The sequence below is a fragment of the Mycetomoellerius zeteki genome, unplaced genomic scaffold, assembly GCF_001594055.1.
Source record: "Mycetomoellerius zeteki isolate Tzet28-1 unplaced genomic scaffold, Tzet1.0 scaffold242, whole genome shotgun sequence".
Classification (NCBI taxonomy): domain Eukaryota; kingdom Metazoa; phylum Arthropoda; class Insecta; order Hymenoptera; family Formicidae; genus Mycetomoellerius; species Mycetomoellerius zeteki.
The window spans coordinates 28,192-50,226 of NW_017257219.1; the positions used below are offsets into that span (position 1 = coordinate 28,192).

Here is a 22,035-nt window from a genome sequence, read left to right on the forward strand (position 1 = left end):
TGAGTCTGCTGAACGCAGCCAATGGGTGCATTCAGTACTACAATCGCTCATTGAGCGCTCAGTGAGCTCTTGCATCTGATTGGTATATTCCGTTAGAACTAAAAATATAGACCAAACAGATACAAGATAGAGTGGGTATAAAGAGAGTGAAACCAATCCTGATTCTCCTTCCTGATTGGTTCCGCCATTTTACGATTAACTATTAGTTAGAGGAAGACGACGTTAGAAAAAGAAAAGGTTAGGATGAGGAATTACGTCATAAATATTTGTCGTAAAATGGCGACTTCCGGTTAATTGGCTTCACTCTCCTTATACCCACTCTAATACAAGAGCTCTCTGAGCGCTCAGTGAGCGGTCGTGGTACTGAATGCACCTATTAGAAATCTAGGGAATAATTGAATAATTCCGATCAGAATTATTCAATTATTGGCAACACTGATCTAGGGTGAAGATGTAGCTATGCGTTGGTTATCCTATGGACGTAACCAATTTGCCGAACCGGCTTTTAATTTGAACATTAATGCACGGCCGGTCAGCAAACGTTAGTAATTCCGGTATTGTAAGCATAACTGTGTTTGCATGTGTTCGCCCCACTCATATGTAGCAACATCATTTATTACGTGTTGTGAGAATCGATGTTGCATCCGTTGGCATTTCTGTCGTATCGATCCAAAATAACAGCGACTACCTGCGCGTAATAGGAAATTTTATATAATTGAATCAACAGCAATTTGACACGAGGACAGAGTCGCTGTAATCTATGACTGTTTATTCATTTCTGAAAATCATGAATTTAATGACGCGTGTATCATATAACTGTTTTGAGTAATGAAATTCATTTTATCCTTGTTTAATCTGATTCATTCTGTTTTCTTCACTTGTTTGTGCAGATGATGTAATCTCCCACACAGACGCTTCGAAATATCAGATGTTGTCCTTGTGTGAAAAGCGGACACGGGGGCAAAACAATTAATAGCAGAATAGCGATTGTTCTGCAATTTTAAGTTCTTCAAAGATTAGTAAATTACGGACAATTGAATATTTGATTTCCAAGGGTGTCACTTGTCTTGCAGATGCTGGCTGGTAAGCCAGTTTTTGTTTCACACAATGACCGCTAGCGATATACAAGGCTCCCTGAAGGAAGCTCTGTATGAAACGTTAACTGGGATTTTGTCGCCACATCATGAAACTCGCAAGGCAGCAGAGCAAAGGATTCAAGCTTTGGAGGTGACTGAGGAGTTTGGTATATATCTGACAGAATTTGTCATTGATCCCAACAGTCATTTGTCCATCAGACAGTTAGCTTCTGTCTTATTGAAACAGTATGTTGAGACGCACTGGTGCTCCTTGGCTGAGAAGTTCCGCCCACCAGAGCTTGACAATGCTGTTAAAGAAAGGATTAAAGAGTTACTTCCCTTAGGACTTCGAGAATCTATCAGTAAGGTAATTTATTCTATTCTCTTAATTTAACTAGAAATAATGTTTTATATAGGGTGAGTCAATTAAAGTGTTATAGATTTATTTTTTGGAAACAGCATTTTAGAGAAAAATGTTTCATACTAAAGTTTAGTTTGAAAGAGGACATAAGATGATGCTATTGGTTTGACCTTGGGAAATTATTTGAAGATCACTATAAAGCATTATAAATTTCTTAAATAGAACCCCATATATTTTATTACATATTCTTAAGGTTCGTCTGCATAGAAGTTTAAACAGTTGTAGGGTTTCAAATCAAAGAAATTGATCAATTCTAGTATTTTCCTTGTATTTTATTGTGATCGGTTGGTGTCCTACGATTTAAAACTAAGACCGTCTACGACTTCTATGTGGTCGACCCTTTATAGTTTCTCTCTATAGAGAGCTTTCTAAAACACTATAATAAAATATTTTTTCATTAAATATTTTCGAGTTGTAATATGGGATCTACAATAGAAGTCATAGTGGTCGTAGGGTTTAAAGTTGTAGTGGTTGTAAAGTATAAAGCCCATTCTACAATTGCATAAGCATAGTTATAAGTGGTTGTAGTTGTAAGAATTAACTAATCACAGTCGATTATTTTCTTCATGTTTGACTATGATTGGTTAATTCTTACAACTACAACCATTTACAACTACGCTTACGTAATTGTAATTATAATAATAAAATTGTAATTGTAATAATATATATATATATATATAAATGGACTTTAAAAGTCATAGAAAATTAACCAATCATAGTCTATTATTCTTGTTATATTGGACTGTGATTGATTAATTTTAAGACTTAAGAACCTATGACCACTGTGACTTCTATTATAGACCCCATATAAAGCTCGAAAGTTACACTGTCATTGATATTAACATTACCTAAGGTAGCCAATAATGGCATCATCTTATATCCTCCTCCAAATCTACAACTTTTGTATGAAACATTTTTCTCTAAAATGCTTTGTTTCCGAGATATAAATTTGTAACACTTTAACTGATTCATCCTGTAGTCCTATTTGTATCTTTACATAGTGATAGAATATTTTATTTTACATTTGACTTGCAAGGTGTCAGGCAGGACTCTATTTTAGGTACGAACTGCAGTAGCCTATGCAATATCTGGTATAGCACATTGGGATTGGCCTGAGAATTGGCCTGGATTGTTCGATGTACTTGTTAGCTGTTTGAGAGAAGAGAGCGAATATGCTGTTCATGGAGCAATGAGAGTGTTAACAGAATTTAGCCGAGATCTGACGGATGCTCAATTGCCTAATGTAGGACCTGTTATTCTTCAAGAGATGTACAGGATATTTCAAAGTGAAAATGTAATTTTAATAGAAGATCGAGCCGTCTTCTACATATTTCTTTTATACATCTTCTTATTTTTAACTTCGTGTTTTTTGTAGCAGTATTCGATTAGAACACGCGGACGTGCAATTGAGATCTTCATAACGATTACAACTTTGGTTGCTCACACTGGAGCGTGTGAGAAGGGATTTATAGAGCAGTATCTGCAGCCAATCATTCCTATGTTCTGTGAAAAGTTTGTTGAATGCCTCAGAGTGCCTAATGGTCAAACTAGTGATTGTGGATTCAAAACAGATATTATTAAAGCTATAAACTGTCTTGTTATGAAATTGCCTAAATATATATCGGAGCTTTTACCTCAAATGCTGCCACCCATATGGGAAACTTTATGTCAAAGTGCAAAGACTTATCAAGAAATAACAGTCAATGCTGATAAAAATATCAACGATAAAGAAATCGATTCTGATGGTACATATATTATTCTCGTAATAAATAAATATAATCAATAATCAATATTTTGACTACAAGTATATGTGTACATATTTTCCAGGTGAAATAATTAATTCCAACAGTTTGATTATTGCGATTTTCGAGTTCGTTCAAACTATTGTGGATCGTAAGAGGTTTATGAATCTGTTGGATAATATGCTACCAGAAATTATGTATTATCTAATAATATTTATGCAAATAACGGTCGACCAGATTCAGCAATGGACAACCAATCCGAATCAATTTGTCGAGGAAGACGAATGCACCTTTGACTATAATGTCCGAATCTCGGCTCAAGAATTTTTAACAGTGAGTAAACTCGAGTATACTGCCACAGACCTGGAAAAATTATAGAAAGTAAATTGATCAGACAAAACCTGGAAAAGTCATAGAAAAATATAAAAGGACCAGGAATTTCAAACTTTGTTCACAATTTTTTTAAATTCTTAGATGCTCTTATTTTAAAAAGTATGACTTTTTAAATATATTTAATATTTATATTCAAAATTTATCATTAATGCTATTATTGAATTAACAAGATTTTCAATTAGAATTTATAATATTATTGATAGAAAATCATTTTTTTAATGTAAAAATAATAAAAAATAATTGAAACATTTTGAAATGCATTGCTTTGCAAATTTTCATGGAAATTAATATTTTGCAATTTATAGGCTCTTATTAGTCATTTTGAGGAGAAGGCGGTACATATTCTTTGTGATGTAGTTACGCAACATATCGAAGCAACAAAGGCGTTACAAGCTAATGACGATGGTAGCAACACCAACGAAAGTTGGTGGAAATTACGGGAATCCTCTATTTTGGCATTGAGTCTTTCTAAGAATTGTGTCATTGAAAAACAGCAAGCTGGAACATTGCACTTCGATATTATTAGATTCCTAGATATAGTTGTTTTGGGAATGTTAAATGATTCGGGTAATTAATTGTATGTATATGTGTATATATATAATATGTATGTATATATAGGGTGAGGCATACAACTTGCATACCTCAAAAAACTTGTAAACTATAAGTTGTATGAAAAACTGTCATATACAAAAGTTGTATGACTTCGGAGGGGGCATTACATAGTGCATAAATTTATTTTATAAGTGATTATTAGGTTTTGACATATTTACGAAATGGAAGCCTAATAAATTGTTATTTATTATCTCAGGATCGCCTCCGTTGCTTCTTGGTCGTTGCTTATGTCTCGGTGGACGATACGCCAAGATAATGCCACCGGAAGTAAGTTCCCGATTTCTGGAAGCGACAGTTAACGGTTTACAGGAAAACCAATCGCCTTGTATACGCATTAGTGCTGTTAAGGCAATCTATTGGTTTAGCGAAGCGTCAACTGGGAAGGATCCCATCATCAACATAATACGTTGCCATATGCCCAATATTTTTCAAGGGTTGTTTAATCTAGTTAGTCAACCTAGCACAGACGTTTTGACTTTGGTCATGGAGACATTTCAAATGCTAATTTGGGTAATGCCGACGCTCTAATTTTTCTTGCGATGTATTTTTGTTATTTAAGTTACTTGAATCTTATTTGTGTTTATAGCAACATAAAGAATTTACAGCATCAGTGGAAAACAAGATTTGTCCTTTGACAATTGCAGTGTTTGTAAAGTTTCATAGCGATCCGGCAATCTTAGATATATGCCAGGACATATTCAAGGACTTGACTCAGAATCCGAGTTGCATCGAACCTTTGCAAACTCGTATAATACCGACTCTAACAAGCATGATGATAACTCCTATAAATAAATCAAAGGATGGTATAAATGGTATGTTTTTCTTTCTCCTTTTTCTTTTTTCCGTTAAATTTAATCATTCAATTTAACCGGGCCGTTAGCTTTTTGTTTTTTTCGTCAGAGGGATCTCGAGCTGTAGCGTTGGATGTGTTGAAAGTTCTGGTGCAATATTCGCCGACGCCTCTGAGTAACACTTTGGTGGAGACTGCTTTTCCGACTGCCTGCCATTGTATTCTCAACTCGGAAGATCACGCGACGCTGCAGAGTGGCGGGGAACTCATACGCACGTATTTATCCCTGGCAGCGCAGCAGATTATCACTCATCGAGACAACGAAGGGCAAACTGGATTACAATACATACTGCAGATAATTGCTCAGCTCTTAAATCCACAGGTGACATTACTGTAATTGCCGGCTTGTTTAATTTATCGAAAAATTAGGTACCCTCGCTAGGAATTAGTTACATACATATATGTGTATGTGGAATAATTTCAGTCGAGCGAATTTACTGCTACTTTTGTTGGGCGTTTGGTTACAACACTGATTCGAAATGTGGGGGACAGTCTGGGTGAGAATCTCGACTTGCTGTTGAAAGCTGTGCTGAGCAAGATGCAGAGCGCGGAGACGTTAATCGTAATGCAGAGTCTGCTAATGATTTACGCGTATCTTATAAATACGCAGTTTAATGCTGTGCTAAATTTTCTGTCAACTGTGCCTGGGCCAACGGGACAGAGTGCACTTGCGTTTGTACTATCTGAGTGGGTCAGTAGACAGCACTTGTTCCTCGGTAGATATGATCGCAAAGTTGCAACAATCGCATTGTGTAAAATCATGGAATACGGAGTCACTCATGAAGATAGTAGATTGGACGAAATTGCGGTAAAAGGAGATATGATCATCTCAGGTTTGTAGCGTTCTTAGACTATTTTGATTACACAAAAAAGTTAGGCAAATTAGTGAGTGTACGATGAAGTGAATTTTTTCCATAGATTTTGTACAGGGTGACCCATTTTAATCTATCGCTCCAAATATTTCCGTTCCCTTGCATTTTACAAGAAAATGTTTCAGACAAAAGTTGTATGGCTTCAAGGGAGCCATAAAATGGTACCATTAGTTTGACTTTGGATCGCTTAAAGGTCACATGAAGGTCATCTTCAATTTCTTGAATTAAACCCACTATTTTTTATTACATATTCTTGTAGCTTACCTCGAAAGCTTTCCAAAACACTATAATAAAATATTTTTTCAGTAAGTATTTTTTCGAGTTATAAGGCTCGAAAGTTACAGTACAGCCGGCATTAGCATTACGCAAGTTGTCCGACCGATGGCTAAAACCTTTTGAATGTTGTTCAGGATCATGTCCTAGATAACATTTGTCAAGATCAAGGCCTACTACCTAATCCCGAAGTTTTGACATTTAAATTCCAAACACCCTGTATAAAATCAAAACTGATGCATTAAAATTTTACGAAAAATATTTTTTACAAGTTTTTTTTTTACAAAAAAAGCACTAAAGAATATTAGATATTTTTTCGTCAGAATCACAGACTTCTATAAATAGACTGCCGACTTCACCTCCATGTTTGAAGATAGCACTGGGCAGCACATAAATTCACATAATTTCACAATAAATTCACATAAATTCACGCGAGATACTCACAGACAAGACGCATACATACGCATATGTGAACTAAAACAAGGACAGCTCGGAATCAGGTTCATCTCTTTCTATCATATTGAGTCAGCAGTCTAGTTATAGTGAATTATAATTGGGGAATATACAGGAATCGAAGATGGTGTGAGGACCAGAAGCAAAGCTGAATCACAGCCTTACGAATGGACTACGGTGCCTGTACTTGTAAAAATTTTTAAAGTAATAATCAACGAATTGTCGAATGACATCGAAGCCATTAGCGCTAGCCAAGATACAGAAGTAAGTACTGGCCATGTTTTTATATTTTTGCCTAATCTTTCATTGTTTGTTACTTTATTTTATCAAAATAATATGTGAAATTTGATTAAAATATTCCTTCATATCAACATCCAGGTTTCCGATGATGAGGATGAAGAAGATGATGAATTGATAGATCCTGGAAACGAAAGTGCAAATATTTTACGTAAGTTATGTATAAATAATCTACACATTGCGTAACATTTAGAAATTATTAATAAGAGAATGCTATTAAATATGATTTCTTTATAGAATTTGAAGGTACAGATGAAGATAATGATGATGAAGAAGATCCAGAATTATTGCGGGACTCTATTTATCATTTGAACCTTGGCCAGTATTTACGTGATTTCTTGCTAAACTTCTCTACTCATCATTGTTTCCGCATGTATATCCAACACCTGAATGTGCCAGAACTAAAAGTCTTGAATAATATAAATATCAACGCGCTTGTGTAATAGAATAAGTAATTTAGATGATAGAAACAATTTTGAAATTTCATAATAAACGACCAGTCATTTTTATACTCGATTAGGTAATTATAGAGAGTAAGACGCCCCTTTGCAGGAGGGGGGTTAGAGTCGAAGGTCAGAGTTATCTGACTTTTCATGTAAAGCAGTGAAATAATTACTAATTTTAACTGTTAATAATAACTGGCTAAAACTTGTTGGAGGTCACTCAGGATCATGACCTTGACAACATATGTCAAGGTCATCGGGGCTGACTTCCCTCATCAGCATAATTACCCTCGATTTTACACCTCGTTTTTATATTGTTTGAAATCAAGTTTCGTCTCATTTTACATTGTTCAACAAAAATGATTTCTTTTATTCAAGTACAAAAACGAGAGCATTGACAAGATAGTATTAAAGACATTCTCATAGGGGTTAGCATGATTTCGGAACAGGAAATTGAAGAACGCTAACTCCAAACATAAATACATAAATCACCTGTTCCAAACACAAATATACAATGAGAATTTTTTTATTTAATCATTATTTTATCATTAAAAGATGTACATACAACCGGTCACAGAACGGTTGCAACACTTTCCGATGGGTTTCGGAATGTAACTTTCTCACCGAGCGATTAGTTCTTAAAGATGCAAACCACAATAGAAGGAATATGGAATTAGGAATAAGCATGGTGTAATAAAGAAGAGGTGTGCTCGTGAGGACCACTGATTAGACAGCAGATAAATTGAATTTCTGATTTATTAAAAGTACAGTTTAAAAGAATAAACCACCCAACCACCATACTTGGAATCGTGTACTATGTGCACTTCGGCCATTTTGTTGCAACATTTTTGAAATCAGGCCGGAATCAGACTACGCATTGAAGATTGAGATTGAAGATCGAAGATTGAAATTTGACCATTGAGGACAAAGGAATTTTAGCTCCTATTGTTTTGATTGGTCAAATTTCAATCTTTCAATCTCAATATTCAATGCGTAGTCTGATTCCGGCTTTACGGTACTTTAGAAATCTAGTAACTTTAAGAACTCCCTAGGAATTCTGGCGCGAATGACAATGCTTGTTTTCCAGCAAGGACATAGTCAGACACTGTAACACAGTGAGTCGTTTCATCCTTGTTTAACGTTGGCAAATAACAAGGATGAAACGACTCACTGTGTTACACAGTGTCTGACTATGTCCTTGCTGGAAAGCACCCTGTGTCCTTGCTGAAAAGCAAGGGATGGAATCGCCATAAGGCCGGAATCAGACTACGCATTGAAGATTGAAATTTGACCAATGAAGGCAAAGGAATTTTAGCTCCTATTGCTTTGATTGGTCAAATTTCAATCTTCAATCTCAATCTTTAATGCCTAGTCTGATTCCGGCCTAAGGCGGGAATCAGCCTACGCATTGAATATTGAAATTAAAGATTGAAAGATTGAAATTTGACCAATCAAAACAATAGGAGTTAAAATTCCTTTGTCCTCACTGGTCAAATTTTAATCTTCGATCTTCAATCTCAATCTTCAATCTCAATCTTCAATGCGTAGTCTGATTCCGGTCTAAGAATGATCGGAACCCTGATGGTACCTGCACACTGGACGCGGAAACGTTTGCCGCGTGGCAAAATGTGACGCGGTAGCCAATGAGCTTACAGCTCCTAACATATTCATTGGTTACCGCATTGCATTTTACCGCGCGGTAAGCTTTTCCGCGTCCAGTGTGTAAGAGCCATGAAAGCTTCACGGTTCTATTGGGGCCCATGTTGAAGATTCTAAATAATTTTTTAGGTAAATCAAGCCAAATCATATTTGATCCTTGTAATGAACAATAAGAGTAGTCGAGATTTTCCTGGATTTTCCGAAATGACCCCACGATCCGTAATGTAAGTTTCCTCGGCCGGAAGCGTAGTGAACGCAGAGCGCAGGTGAGCGCCAAGCGGCGTGTGTGTTGGCATGACGTGTTCGCCATCTTGAATGTAGGCACACGCATCGGTGGAAGTGGAAGAGGGGATTCTTCTGTCAATCGGTCACCAACGGTGGAGAGTCTCGTTCCGTTGTCGCCTTATTCCATCGCGGCTGTGCACGGTTGTGTTGGTCTGTTTCCGCGGTTTTCACGGAGATTTACTGGACTCGTACGATCATCCTACTAAGTATCGATACTGGTAACATCCCGCGCTGTTTAATCGCGTGATCGACTCTCGATAGAATGCAGTTGCCGTGTGCTGGATGGCAAGTGTTTCAACACTGTAGCACTTCCAGCGTCTCTCTGAGTGAGAGGTTGACCTTCGCGCCGTTGATTTCGATTAGATCGGTCGACGGTTAGTTCGACGACGATGATCACTACAAGGCGGGACGCCTCGTAGAATCTTAACTTGGGCGAAAAGAGCGATTTTGGAAGAAATATTCGAGAGACATCAGGAAGTTCACGCTCCAAAAATGGCCTTCGCATTCGCGTGCGACCTGACGTGATGATTGTTACGCGAGATCGTATTATAGAGCTTTGCTCCATATCCAGGTCATTCCGAATCAAATCATCACTTATAGTTCAATGAGAAATTTCTGAAGTAAACAGGACAATCTCTAGTGAGGAGAAAAGAGGAAAAAAACGCGAGTGACTTCTCGATTATGACATCGCACGGAAAGTATAACTCGGGGGATGCCGAAACTTTCTAGACGATGAATCGCGAACGAGCTTTGAGCCCCACGCAAATTCGCGGGTAGCGGTTTGCCAGAAAAAAAAGGTATATCGATGAGCATGGTTCTGATTTTGTTCTATGTATTGCACCTTTACACCAGAAGATTTGTCATGATTATTATCTTCTGTGGCGGGCTCCATAGCTTAATGCCTCACGTTGGTAACGCGGATTACGTGATAAAATGAAACTTGATTTCTGTGAGAGACAGCATTACTCTCGAGAATCAGAAGCAAATGCTTATTTGCTGAATGTTCAAGCTGTATTGATAAAATTGTTTTTAGTTTACTTTTTAACGCTACAATTGTATTAATAATATTGATTTGTATATAAATAACTTTGTGTAAATAACTTAAAGAAGATAGTTTAATGAAGTAAAGATTATTAACCTACACAAAATTCCATAGGACTTTCCATACGGTGGATGTGTTTTAAATGGGGAACAAAATAGATGATTTTGGAGGTATGAGACTCTCGACTATGCAAGAAAACAGTAGAAACGAGGTAAGAAAGTCTGGAAACCAAGTTTCTAACAATGCAACCATGATGGATAATGCTAAGTATGGAGAAGATAACGAAATGACAGACAACTTAGAGAAGGAGGAAGGTTCTGTGGTATCCAATCTTCCTCTTTTGTTTGCTAATGGTTATCCCACATCCCTAGAGAAAATTACCATGGTACATTGACTATATTACTTATATTTTTTTAATTTGAAGATAACTGTCTCTATAAAATTTTTCGTAATCCAAGAAATTGTATCCAAAGATATAATAAAACTATATTGCACTATAAATCTATTCTTTATCACTCCATTGGTCTGCACTAAAACTTTTTTATTTTTTGACAAGCTTTAAATATATACATCTATTTTAAATATAATGAGTATATACTTTACTTGTAAAAAGCAAACTTTATATTACAAGTTATATTCTACCTGTGAATTGAATATATCAATGAATACTATTCTAGGTGCAACTAGAACGTTTTATATTATTTATGGTTCATTGCTCACTGGGCCATGACACAACTAAGATTATTAATAAGCCTGAGTGGTGGCCTCAAGATATTAAATTTTCAAGTCCATTAACGAGACCCAAAAAGATCAACGATGTAAGCAACCATCAAATAATATATCTCAACTACAAAACATGTATCCATTAATCAAGTCCTACTTTTTGAAAAGTACTAATCCTAAAATATCATTTCAGAACTGGATGGCAAATCTAAAGAAATTAGTTTTTCGATGTTACACGTATCACAGAAGTGAATATTTGTTACGTTTTTGTTCCTATTTAGCTCAGTATCCACATGATGAATTAGAATATGTTAATAATTGGGATTCGACAACTAGTCTGTATCACAAAAGTACAGGAAAACTACTAGTGACATTTCGTAATGAAAACATGGTGTGTACAAAAAAATATGTATATATATATATATATATATATACACAGGTATACTGACATACAGAATAGTCACTTTGTCAAATACCCCAAATAATTTGCTATATCTCTCCTTGATTTAATGAATGAGAAAGCTTTCTGTGCCTACAGCATTATGACAGAAGAAATGACAGCCCCCGAAGAACATTGTTATCCCATAATGCGTCTTCGTCAAGCAATAGAAAAGCAAAGCAACAAACTCCCATGATGGTTCAACCACCATGTGATGATATTTATCTTTGTGACAATTGCGATGCTGAATTTGTAGGCCTTGCGAATATGAAGGTATTAGTACCAGATTATTGATTTGTTCTCTTGCAAAACTAAAATCCATATGCATAAACGATACTTGACTATTATTTATATACTTGATTTTTCTATTTGTGCAATTATCTAGGAACATGAAAAAATGTGCTGCGAACAAGATCATGGTGGATGTAGTGGCTCGCGCTCGTCCACACCAGATTTGTCCATGGTCGAGCCTGAGCTACAACAAGATCAATTTCTGGAATACTTTCAATTACGATCAAGTAAGACTGAATCCAAATCGGTTGATGTAAAAAACATGAGTGCTCCCGATGGTATCGCCAGACGCACCTCTGGACGTGTTAGGAGTTCTCTTAATTTTACAAGATTCGCCACCATCCCGTTCTCATCACCTGCTGGCATAATGCTAACCAAAAGGTCAAAGGCTATGACTGAAGAAACGCAGCAGGAACGATTAGATAGAATAGAAAGGCATGTCATCGCGCCGATATTGAACGATTCGTGTAGACCAAAATGGCTGGACACGGAAATAGATAACGATAGATGGATAGTGACTTATAAACAGAATCGGGATAAACGCACTGACCATTATGTGCATCAATATAAATTTGTGAATTCCTCTAAAAGCAAACCAAGTATGTATTTTACTGTAAACTGACATAACTTTTCTTAGGTATATATACATGTGTCATTAGAACAAAAGACTTAAAAACTAGTTTAAGTAGTACTAAAAGAACTTTTGATAGACAAAATTTTAAAAAATAATATTTAAAGAGAAAGCTATCAGAACAAGCACAATAAATAGTATACAAAATAATTAAAAGATTACATACGAACAAACGCTTCGTCTTATGTTCAAGCCATCTTCAGCGACGCAGACTATAAATAATAAAAAAAATACAGCTTAATATAATTCAATACTCAATATAAATTATTGTAATAAAAAAAGATTTTATTGTCTGCGTCGCTGAAGACGGTTGAACATAGGCCGAAACATTCGTTTTTATGCAGTTGAAAATATTAATTAAATCGATATTGTCTAACATTTTTATTTTATGTGTATTATTTACCGCGCGCATTTACTTCTATAACTTCTTCTTTAAGTATTTTTTTTTTAAACTAGAACTTAAGGGAATCCTAAAGTCGTTCTGTTTCACCATGATTACGTTTTAGGAAAAATTGACTTCATGGATTGCAAAATTTTTTTTACAGAATTAAAGAACACAGAAAACACGATTTCATGAGAAAATCGAAAAAATTAAAAAATTCACTTTTTTTGGCAGGTACAACTGTCACCTGAGAATAACATTTGCTTGATATAAAAGTTTTACAGCCTGTAGATTGAAAATAAGCGTGAAGCAGGATTTAGATTACTTGAACGAACAATACTGAGTTTGTGGAATTAAGATTCAAAGCGTAGAAAAAAAAATATTTCTCTTAAAACGAAATTACATGCTTTGCAAAGACTTACTTTTTTCCCTCTTTTACAGATTCGAAAATCCTTTTCCAAGATTAAAGTATACACAATAGGCCTGTTCTTTTTGGTTGAACTTTTGCACCAGTTCATCTTTCTTCCTCTTCTTTCTTCCTGGAGAGAAAAGGAAGAAAGATGAACTATTGTAAAAGTTCACCCAAAAAGAACAGGCCTATTGATACATGTCTGTGAGATGGAATTTATTCTAAGAATGACAAAAAATTTCGAAATTGAAATCTTAAGAAAAATTTTTTGTCGTTCTCGGCATAAACTCCACCTGACAGACACGTATTAATGCATATACTCTAATCCTGGAAAAGGATTTTCGAATCTGTAAAAGAGGAAAAAAATAATTATTATACAAAAATTATGATTAGTCGGTAATACAGACGGCTTTAGAATCCCCTTAAAAAATTAAAAAGGAAAAATCATAGTACAGATTGATAGGACCATTATATTTTTTGTTCTGTTTCCCTATTTTTTACTGCTTTTGCATTGCTCCCTATGTAAATGAAATAATAGAAAAGTAATTTGAGAGAAGTAAAGATAATAGAAACAATAAAGTATAGAAATAGGCTCAACTATACTTTTTATAAATAAAGAAACAAAAATAGGATTACATTTTTTCAAAAATACTTTGATAGCAATCAGATTTGCCATCAAGTTATGCCAGCAGGCTCTGTTCGGTTTCTGCTCGCAATCTGCTGTCAGGTTATGCAGCAGACTGTTCAGTTTTTGTCACCAATTTGCTGTCATAGCATATCAGCAGGCTTTGTCATATTTTTGACAGCAGTTTGCTGATAATGTCTGATACAAACTCTGTGCATAATTTATTGCCTTTCTGCAATCAAAAATTGGTAACAGGCTCTGCTCAAAATCTGTTTTCGCAGGCTTTGCTATCAGAGTAGTTAATATTATATAAAATAGTTTAATATTAAATCTGTTAGATATTTTATATAGGAAGATTACATATACACGCGCACGCACACACATATATATATATTTATGATCCATATTTTCTCTTCAGTGCTGAGTATACAGTCGCAATTACTCTACGCCACATGCAGACCTATTTATGTTGTTCTCACTCGACTCAACGAGAGCCAAATTGATGAATTAAAAAAGGATCCCTCAAAATATCAATATCCTCAGAGGAGTATTAATGTCCGAAAACTTTTATTAATGAAAAAAGCAGGACCGGCGTGTAAAACGAAGTTGAGAAAGACGGCCCATACACAAAACGTATTTGTATCTTCGAAACGGAAGGCGCCACTGGAGGATGATGTAGATACGATTGTCGTTGAAGAAGAAGCCAACATTAGTGCATCAGCTAAAGAAACTTTAATCGCGCTTGCCGCTGTGAAATCATTTACGGATAATGCCGAGGCTACCAAACCAGCCAAAGAGAAAAAGTGCCCATCACATACGATAATGTTGATTGATCTCTGTTCGTCTGACGAAGAAGAGAACGATTTGAATACTCGGACATCGTGCGATGAGAACAGAGATCCCATGAACACCGCGGAGTCTTCAATCACAAAGTCCTTGTTACGAAAACTATCACCGAAACAAACTTTACGCAAAACTTTGCATTTACCTCGCACACTCATCGATAGACTGGTTATTGAATAGCATACTGAATGAAGATGAGAACAAAAATAAATATCAATTGTTGAATGTACTATTTGAAAAAAAAAATACGTATGCTTTTCTCTAACTTTCGTAAAAATGCGAAATTAATGTACAGTGAGCTATTGCTTATTATTATATAAGTGATGACTTACAACTTGTACATGTGTTATATTTCTTATATTTATTAATAATTATTAATACAATAGTTCAATTTTTGTGTTAGGTTATTATAAGACTGTTATGATTTCGAATCTTTGAATAAAAAACTGAATTGTATTACATGAATAGAACATCGATTTAGAATCAGATTGCGTTCAGTTACAGAATATAAAGTGTTTCTCCTACCATGTTTAAAAAAATATGAGAGAGAAAATGAATGAGTTCAAAAATGAATGAGTGAGCGTGAGAAAGAGGAAAGGGGAAGGAGAGGGAGGGAAGGAGGGAGAGAGAGAGAGAGAGAATTGTGATAAGGGGGAAAGAATATATTGGGACATCGCATGACAGTTTTAAATAATAAGCAATTAAAATTGATTTTCTATGATTTGATTATTATTTACGTGCATAGCAATAATATAATGAACATAATGATATATATCGTTACATTCTTTCAAAGCATGCAGAAATATGAGTTGAATGATTTTTAATTGCTTATTTAAAAACTATTACATCAATATTCAAAGTTAACTTATCTCAATTGCTGTATTATATTCTTTTAAACTGAATAGGAGACCTCCTCTAGTAGTTTGACATATATATGATAGTCAAGGAATGCAGTTTATCTTGCGGAAATCTACTATAATCTATTATAATATTAACATAAGTTTTGATTCATGTAAATGGATAATTTAAATAGAAATGTGTAAACATACAATACTGAACAGGATATGTAAATGCACTATTTAATACTTATGGCAAGTATTACAAAATTTTACAATAGCATTGGATAAAGATTGAAAAGTGATTTCGTTTTGTTTTAAATACAGGTGCGTATCTCCTGCCAGAAAAGAAGATCAAAGAGATAATTTTATGTCTCCGTAATCTCCGCGCTAATCGCAGATTTATTACTAAGAAAAAATTTTGCATCTGTTTAGTATTAAAATTGTTTATTATTCATGGAGAAGTACATGAATATTTCTATTTGCAAGAGAGATACAGTTTGCGCGTTATAATACATACAGTTCGTTTATAATTTTTAGTCTTGTTTTTTCTTTGCTCCGAATAGCTTTCCTACAAAAAAAGAGAATAATTTACCCTTCCAATCCTTTTCGATGCGTTTCAAAACTAGTCGCTTCGTGGAAATATTGTGAAGTGGGCCGAATGCTAGCGCAACAGCTGTACAGGCAAGGCATATGACATTATAAGGCATACTGAAGTCAGGAGTCGGAAGACTGATAAGCAAGGACTCTGTCCGTAATTGTACTAGATAAGCGTCCCTCGAAGCGTTAAAACTGTAAGTTTAATAATTGATAATCACTTCAATTGTCGCCTATCTGTTTATGATAACAACAAGAAAAAATTTTGTGTTGTTGCTTAGCAAAAGAGACAATTGCTAAATAAACGAACCTTGAAGTAATTGTACTTCCATCGAGCGGCAAAGCGGTGTAATTTCTAGCTATGGGCAATAAGGCTGTAACTATAGCTGGTCCCATGTAAAATCCATGATTAGCGTCCGGCGGATATTCCTGCCATTTGAGGAATAAGTAATCCATATCGATAGTGATTTTCGTTATCGAGTGCGGCGGCAGGCGCAGGATTAATTCTAAATAGTATGGACTTTTCCTCTCCCTTCCAGGTAAATAACGTTGCGCCACTGTAATAATAAAAAATGTACCAATATTTAATCATGTTGTAGTTTTCATAATAATAAAACGTTTTTTGTAAATTTTACTGATCGCCTAAATCATACACGTTTCATAGCGAATAAATTTCCTGGCAACTCCATTTATGTTATCTTACATTCATTATTTTATGTTTACTTACACGGATGTACTCGTTGCTCATTACAGGTTATTGTAATGGAATTTAAATAAACTAGCAAGTACCACGGAATATTTTCTAATAAGATTATATCTAATGCCTGCCAGTGATTGTTGTACAGTTTAGTCACTAAACTGCCTCTTTCTTGACCATATCCTGAAAAATTAATATATATGAATTAATTTATTAATAATCTATATGAATATCTATATTGATTAAAGGAAAAGGTAGACTCCTGCTAGTAATATGGGATCCACTTGAAATTCTATAATACGATTTCTTGTAAAAGGTTTTTTAATTTGTCCTTAGGTATCAAAATTGTGAAACAATTACCGTCACAATGAACGTAATATTTTTCTTGGCAATTGATATTTATTACGATTCTATTTATTACTATATCAAAGTTTTTTCATATGATTTTCAATATCTTATGATTTTCAAAATTTAACGTAGTTTAAAATTCGTGAGTTTATACTATAAATTAAGCCTTAAAGTGCTATTTTTCTATTTTGAGAAGGTAAATTTGAATAATTATATTTTCATTAGGACATAATTAAATGTAAAGTTTGTTAATTAATGCTTTTATATTTTTGGGCCTCCTACCTTGATAGCAAAGCCTGTGAAAACAGATTTTGAGCAGGGCCTGCTACCAATTTTTGATTGCAGAAAGGCAACAAATTGTACCCAGAGTTTGTATTATCTGACATTATCAGCAAATTGCTGTCAGAAATATAACAAAGCCTGTATTACCTTTATAATTTTCATCTCATTTCAAAATACACAATCGACTCCCAGGATATTGATCATGTAACTTTTTCCCTATGGCGGAAACATGAAGTAAAAATTTTTCGTATGTTGTGTGTATCTGTATATGTAAACATACATATATAAAAATTTTCACTTTTCATCACGTTTTCGCTCTAGAGAAAAAGTTACATGATCAATACCTAGTTTGTGACTATCAAAAATCTGTGCATTATAAAATATTGCGCAGTATAATCAAATTGAGATAATGTACAGCATTTTGATAGTTTGAAACTGATTCGATTGTATTGGAAACCGTTAATCTGAAATAATAAAAGATTCAAAATAATGAAAAATGGAAACAACTCTAGTTTGCATAAATTTAATTTAGAAAATTAAGAAATATAATTAACAAAAACAAATTGTATTCATATGCATGAAACTGTGAAATATTTTCCGTAAAAATTTGCTCATTAATATACAGGGTGCGAGGAACTAACTGTTACTAAGAAAAAACACCACAATTCTGACAATTATAAACTGTGACTCAGCCATAACAATGGTAGCTTGGTCCCCTGGTCTAAACTTCGATGTTTTTTAGAGAACACCCTTGCCTGCAAAATACCTCTCTAAATATGTACATCGAAGTTTGGACGCGCTCAAAACATGTCTTCGCCGAGAATGGCAGCTGAATGTTTGGCAAGTTTGGCGGTTTTACCCAGGAAGATCCTGTATATACATATACATATATACAGGATGTCCCGAATCTAAATGTCTGAACTTCGGGAGCGTATAGAGGACCGATAAACTAAAAAAAAGTCCTGTAGAAATATGCTCCTTTTTACTTCGTTTTAAAGAAAATCGCAAAAAAGATAAAACGTAGTTGTTTCGTTCCTGCCTCTGAAATATTATCGTCGCTGAAATCGTGCACGAAAACAATAATAATTCCGTTTTCAGGTGAAAACTTTTTTTGTTTGTTTACATTTCTATGTAACAAAAAATATAGATGTATTTATAAGAACTTTTTTATATAGAACATACCAATAATATACCTATTCGCATAGAGGATTGAAGGATAATATATTGCGTTATTTTTTGGTGCACTATGTACTGCAGCGATATTAAATATTCCTCTGCTGGAATGAGCTCTGATGTCATATACTGCTATTTCATTTTGCTGTCCACCACGCAAGCTAACAACTTTTGCACTCGGCGATGGCGTTAGTTCATATATGTGATTCGTATTATTATCTGATATATCAACATAAATATTACTTAGTGTTGCAAGCGGACATGCGCCTTTAAGTCCCATTCCAAAAAATTTTCGTATCGACCAATCCTGTGCGAATTAAAGGCATGAATAATCGGCAAATATATAATTTGTAATAATGACATCATGTAGATCAACTCACCTGATTCGCATCTATCATTGTATCATATATCAAAGAAACAGTTTGTCGCAGTTCTAAAGATGTCCTCGTACAGGCTGCGTTGCGACATATTGACCGAAAATGTATCCCAATGGAATGATAATTTGTATTATGAATATGCGCAGAATTTAATAACGTAGCTAGACCTCTCTAGAAGAAAAAACAAATGGTTGATTATAAATCAATATAATGAATATTAATACAGATGTAGTAGTACGGTATGTAATTTGTGAGTACCTTGGAATCGCAAGGTAATAGTTTTTTAAATGGTGTTAGATTCTCGGTACACACTATCTCTCTCGGTAATGACGAATAACGCAAATGACTAGAATTTACTGGTCTATCTGTAACACTAGTGAGACGGAAGGTAAACTCTGGCGACATGCTATTGGAGGTGTCAACAAAATTCAGAGATGCACAGAGTAATCCAGCTAAGGCATTTGTTAGACCTTTCCATTCCTCCTCTATGCTAAAAAAGAAAACATAACATGTTACATATTATTATACTTTTATAACTTTATTTCTTACACAGTTGAAGTTGTAACACAAGTAACCAAATATTTTTTAGTTTTACCTGCGTTTTTCTGAAACTGCGATATATCAAAATTAAATTCAGACCATAGAGCTAGATATTGAACAACTATGATTGTTGATCTTATCTCAAATTCAATTGCTTTACAATATAATTTCTGATACTTATGGGTAGTACATATAATTATCACTTACTCCCTCATAGCAAAGCCTGCAGAGACAGATTTTGAGCAGACCCAATGCTACCAATTTTTGATTGCAGAAAGGCAACAAATTATACACAGAGTTTGTACTATCAGACATTATCAGCAAACTGTTGTCAAAAATATGACAAAGCTTGCTGACATGCTATGACAGCAAATTGGTGACAGAAACCGAACAGTCTGCTGCATAACATGACAGCAGATTGCGAGCAGAAACTGAACACAGCCGGATCTGCTCGGTTTTTGTTAGCAATCTGCTCGGTTTTTGTCAGCAATCTGCTGGCAAGACATGTCAGCAGGCTTTGTCGACAAATCCATAGCCAAATGCAGACAAAGATGGCTATGGTTTTGTAATCAAAATCTGATCGAGTTTGCTGCCAATTTTCACGCAAATTGCTAACATTTTGCTATCAGGATTATTAGTCCTGAAATTTTATATTTTTTTGTACTATTTCTTACTTTGTTACGTCTTTATTAAACCAAGCAGTGACTTCAGCACCAGGTCCAGCATCATGGAAAGGATATCCCCACTTTTGATAATTCCACAAACCTTCCGTTAGAGTAACATGCAATTCTTCAACATTATGACGACCTATGATTTCACCCAATCCCCTTGGAAAAAGATGCGAATGTTGAACTAGAAATATTATCTTTTTTAAATTACAATAGCTCAAATTTGTCCAGCGAAAAAGAATAAGTTCAATTATTATTAATAACAATAATAAGGTAACCGGACAATATAGACATATATTCAAAACGCTCTATTCGCTGTTTATAAATAATTACACGATTAATTCAACAGATAGAAGGTATAACCATTCACTACAAATTTACGTAAAACTTTTCACATTACGAGAATTTATGATAGAGAAATAACATTTATGTTATAGACAACTAAATCAACGTTAATCAGTACATTTTTTCGAATTAAATTACGTGTTAATTAGTACATTATGAAATATGTACCATGCAGAATGAAATAAATCTTTACATTTTTCACATAAACATTTTCACGTGACGTTTATCATGTGAAAAGTGAAAAATGAAAAAGTTTCATGATCGATACTCTGGTTAAGACTTCCGATTACCAACTACAGACTCATTTGATGCATCCAGAAACATAATATCGCTCACTGAGCGCTCAGTGATTATGCTTCTGGATGTATCCATTGTCAAATCCCGGTTATTACTCTAGTATACTCACGTGTTTCTACACGATTTTCCGTTTCCCATATTGTAGTAAATTGAAAGTACGCATAGACGTGATCACTCGACAAGGGCTTCAGCATCAACTCCTCGTCAAAGAAATCATTGTATGCATTATTGCATGTACCGATATTAATTAAGCCGGTAAACAATACGAGTATACGCGAGATGGTCATATTGTTATGAGGTTAGGTTACAGTATCAGGTCTGTTCGAATATTATCCCCATATACTGCGATTTTTTCAATACAGGTCTGTTCGCGTAGAGAATAGCGTTAGCGATTTTGGCTGCAGTCCACTTGACGCTATAAACGCTTCGAAGCGTTCTTTGATTAGTCAATTCGTAAAATTCTTTGTTCTGATTGGTCACTTCAAACGCTTCGAAGCGTTTGTAGCGTCAAGTGGACCGCAGCCTTTGTTTCAAACAAAATGACAAATGCGATTGATCAATTCCGATGGACTAACTGGCCAGTTAAGTTAACTGAGCTTGGTGACAGTGGCCCTTACTTAGGTAATTGTTCAGCTGAGCTTCCTCACCTCCGATTTTGATAAAATTCGGCTCATTCAATGTAGTTTTACATGAAACGACTGAATCTGACAGAACAAACTCTGGACTGCGTTCGGAAACATCACCCGAGTGCCCCCATGTAGAGAACTTCTAAGAGAGTGTTCGAATTCCCACCTGAGTGCTCTCCGGGTGTCATGTCATCTTTGTTTAACGTTCAGTAAATAACAAGGAATAATACCTGGGAGGCACTCGAGTAGGAATCTGAACATAGCCCTCGAGAGAGAATCGCCAACTTCATGTGACTTGCTACTCCGTGATTGGCTGGCATCAATACGTGCGGATTTATGTCTAAAGGTGCATTCACATGCAAGCGTCAAGCATCAAGCAGCGGAAGCAGCAACCAATCAACGAGGCGATTTTTTACACCACTGCCCGTATCGTCCAGCTGATTGGTTGTTGCTTCCGCTGCTTGACACTTGACGCTTGCATGTGAATG

At 35.0% G+C, this 22,035-nt stretch overlaps 4 protein-coding genes across 8 annotated transcripts in view; 3 read left to right on the forward strand and 1 right to left on the reverse strand.

The window, feature by feature from the left end:
• Positions 1 to 445: 445 nt before the first annotated feature.
• On the forward strand, positions 446 to 7,483 carry Ipo9 (Importin 9). 5 transcript variants are annotated; one of them, XM_018449312.1, is made up of 13 exons: positions 446 to 753; positions 891 to 1,443; positions 2,558 to 2,791; positions 2,873 to 3,242; positions 3,325 to 3,572; positions 3,938 to 4,199; positions 4,441 to 4,754; positions 4,831 to 5,056; positions 5,145 to 5,416; positions 5,519 to 5,927; positions 6,808 to 6,956; positions 7,071 to 7,140; positions 7,227 to 7,483. In XM_018449312.1, the coding sequence occupies exons 2-13, from the start codon at positions 1,108 to 1,110 to the stop codon at positions 7,430 to 7,432; spliced, it is 3,096 nt and encodes a 1,031-aa protein (XP_018304814.1). In that variant the 5' UTR covers positions 446 to 753; positions 891 to 1,107; the 3' UTR covers positions 7,433 to 7,483. The 5 variants fall into 5 exon arrangements, with proteins under 5 accessions (XP_018304814.1, XP_018304817.1, XP_018304815.1 ...); XM_018449315.1 differs by having other exon boundaries at positions 2,876 to 3,242; XM_018449313.1 differs by having other exon boundaries at positions 446 to 694.
• A 2,045-nt stretch (positions 7,484 to 9,528) lies between these two features.
• On the forward strand, positions 9,529 to 14,958 carry ova (ovaries absent). Its single transcript, XM_018449317.1, has 7 exons — positions 9,529 to 10,173; positions 10,533 to 10,803; positions 11,096 to 11,236; positions 11,335 to 11,532; positions 11,680 to 11,853; positions 11,966 to 12,470; positions 14,337 to 14,958. The coding sequence occupies exons 2-7, from the start codon at positions 10,561 to 10,563 to the stop codon at positions 14,939 to 14,941; spliced, it is 1,866 nt and encodes a 621-aa protein (XP_018304819.1). The 5' UTR covers positions 9,529 to 10,173; positions 10,533 to 10,560; the 3' UTR covers positions 14,942 to 14,958.
• Positions 14,959 to 15,533: 575 nt separating this feature from the next.
• On the reverse strand, positions 15,534 to 21,223 carry PIG-T (phosphatidylinositol glycan anchor biosynthesis class T). The gene is made up of 8 exons (XM_018449318.1): positions 21,031 to 21,223; positions 20,286 to 20,463; positions 19,330 to 19,561; positions 19,075 to 19,242; positions 18,704 to 19,001; positions 16,922 to 17,074; positions 16,505 to 16,751; positions 15,534 to 16,389 (listed from the first exon to the last, which is right to left on the reverse strand). The coding sequence occupies exons 1-8, from the start codon at positions 21,206 to 21,208 to the stop codon at positions 16,134 to 16,136; spliced, it is 1,710 nt and encodes a 569-aa protein (XP_018304820.1). The 5' UTR covers positions 21,209 to 21,223; the 3' UTR covers positions 15,534 to 16,133.
• BORCS6 (BLOC-1 related complex subunit 6) overlaps positions 17,138 to 22,035 on the forward strand; it is a 7,969-nt gene continuing 3,071 nt past the window's right edge. The window contains exon 1 of the mRNA XM_018449321.1: positions 17,138 to 17,145. The gene's annotated coding sequence lies outside the window, so the exon portion shown is untranslated. The remainder of the gene's footprint in view (positions 17,146 to 22,035) is intronic.

What these genes read in the sequence shown, in the direction of transcription:
- ova (XM_018449317.1), top strand. Translation starts at nt 10,561, where the DNA reads ATGGGGAACAAAATAGATGATTTTGGAGGTATGAGACTCTCGACTATG. An exon ending in CCCTAGAGAAAATTACCATG is followed by an intron (nt 10,804 to 11,095) that starts GTACATTGACTA and finishes ATACTATTCTAG; the next exon opens with GTGCAACTAGAACGTTTTAT. An exon ending in GACCCAAAAAGATCAACGAT is followed by an intron (nt 11,237 to 11,334) that starts GTAAGCAACCAT and finishes ATATCATTTCAG; the next exon opens with AACTGGATGGCAAATCTAAA.
- PIG-T (XM_018449318.1), bottom strand. Translation starts at nt 21,208, where the DNA reads ATGACCATCTCGCGTATACTCGTATTGTTTACCGGCTTAATTAATATC. An exon ending in TATTACCTTGCGATTCCAAG is followed by an intron (nt 19,243 to 19,329) that starts GTACTCACAAAT and finishes TTTTTCTTCTAG; the next exon opens with AGAGGTCTAGCTACGTTATT. An exon ending in TGCGAATAGGTATATTATTG is followed by an intron (nt 17,075 to 18,703) that starts GTATGTTCTATA and finishes TTAATTTTTCAG; the next exon opens with GATATGGTCAAGAAAGAGGC.
- Ipo9 (XM_018449312.1), top strand. Translation starts at nt 1,108, where the DNA reads ATGACCGCTAGCGATATACAAGGCTCCCTGAAGGAAGCTCTGTATGAA. An exon ending in TTCGAGAATCTATCAGTAAG is followed by an intron (nt 1,444 to 2,557) that starts GTAATTTATTCT and finishes ACTCTATTTTAG; the next exon opens with GTACGAACTGCAGTAGCCTA. An exon ending in CTCAGCTCTTAAATCCACAG is followed by an intron (nt 5,417 to 5,518) that starts GTGACATTACTG and finishes GAATAATTTCAG; the next exon opens with TCGAGCGAATTTACTGCTAC.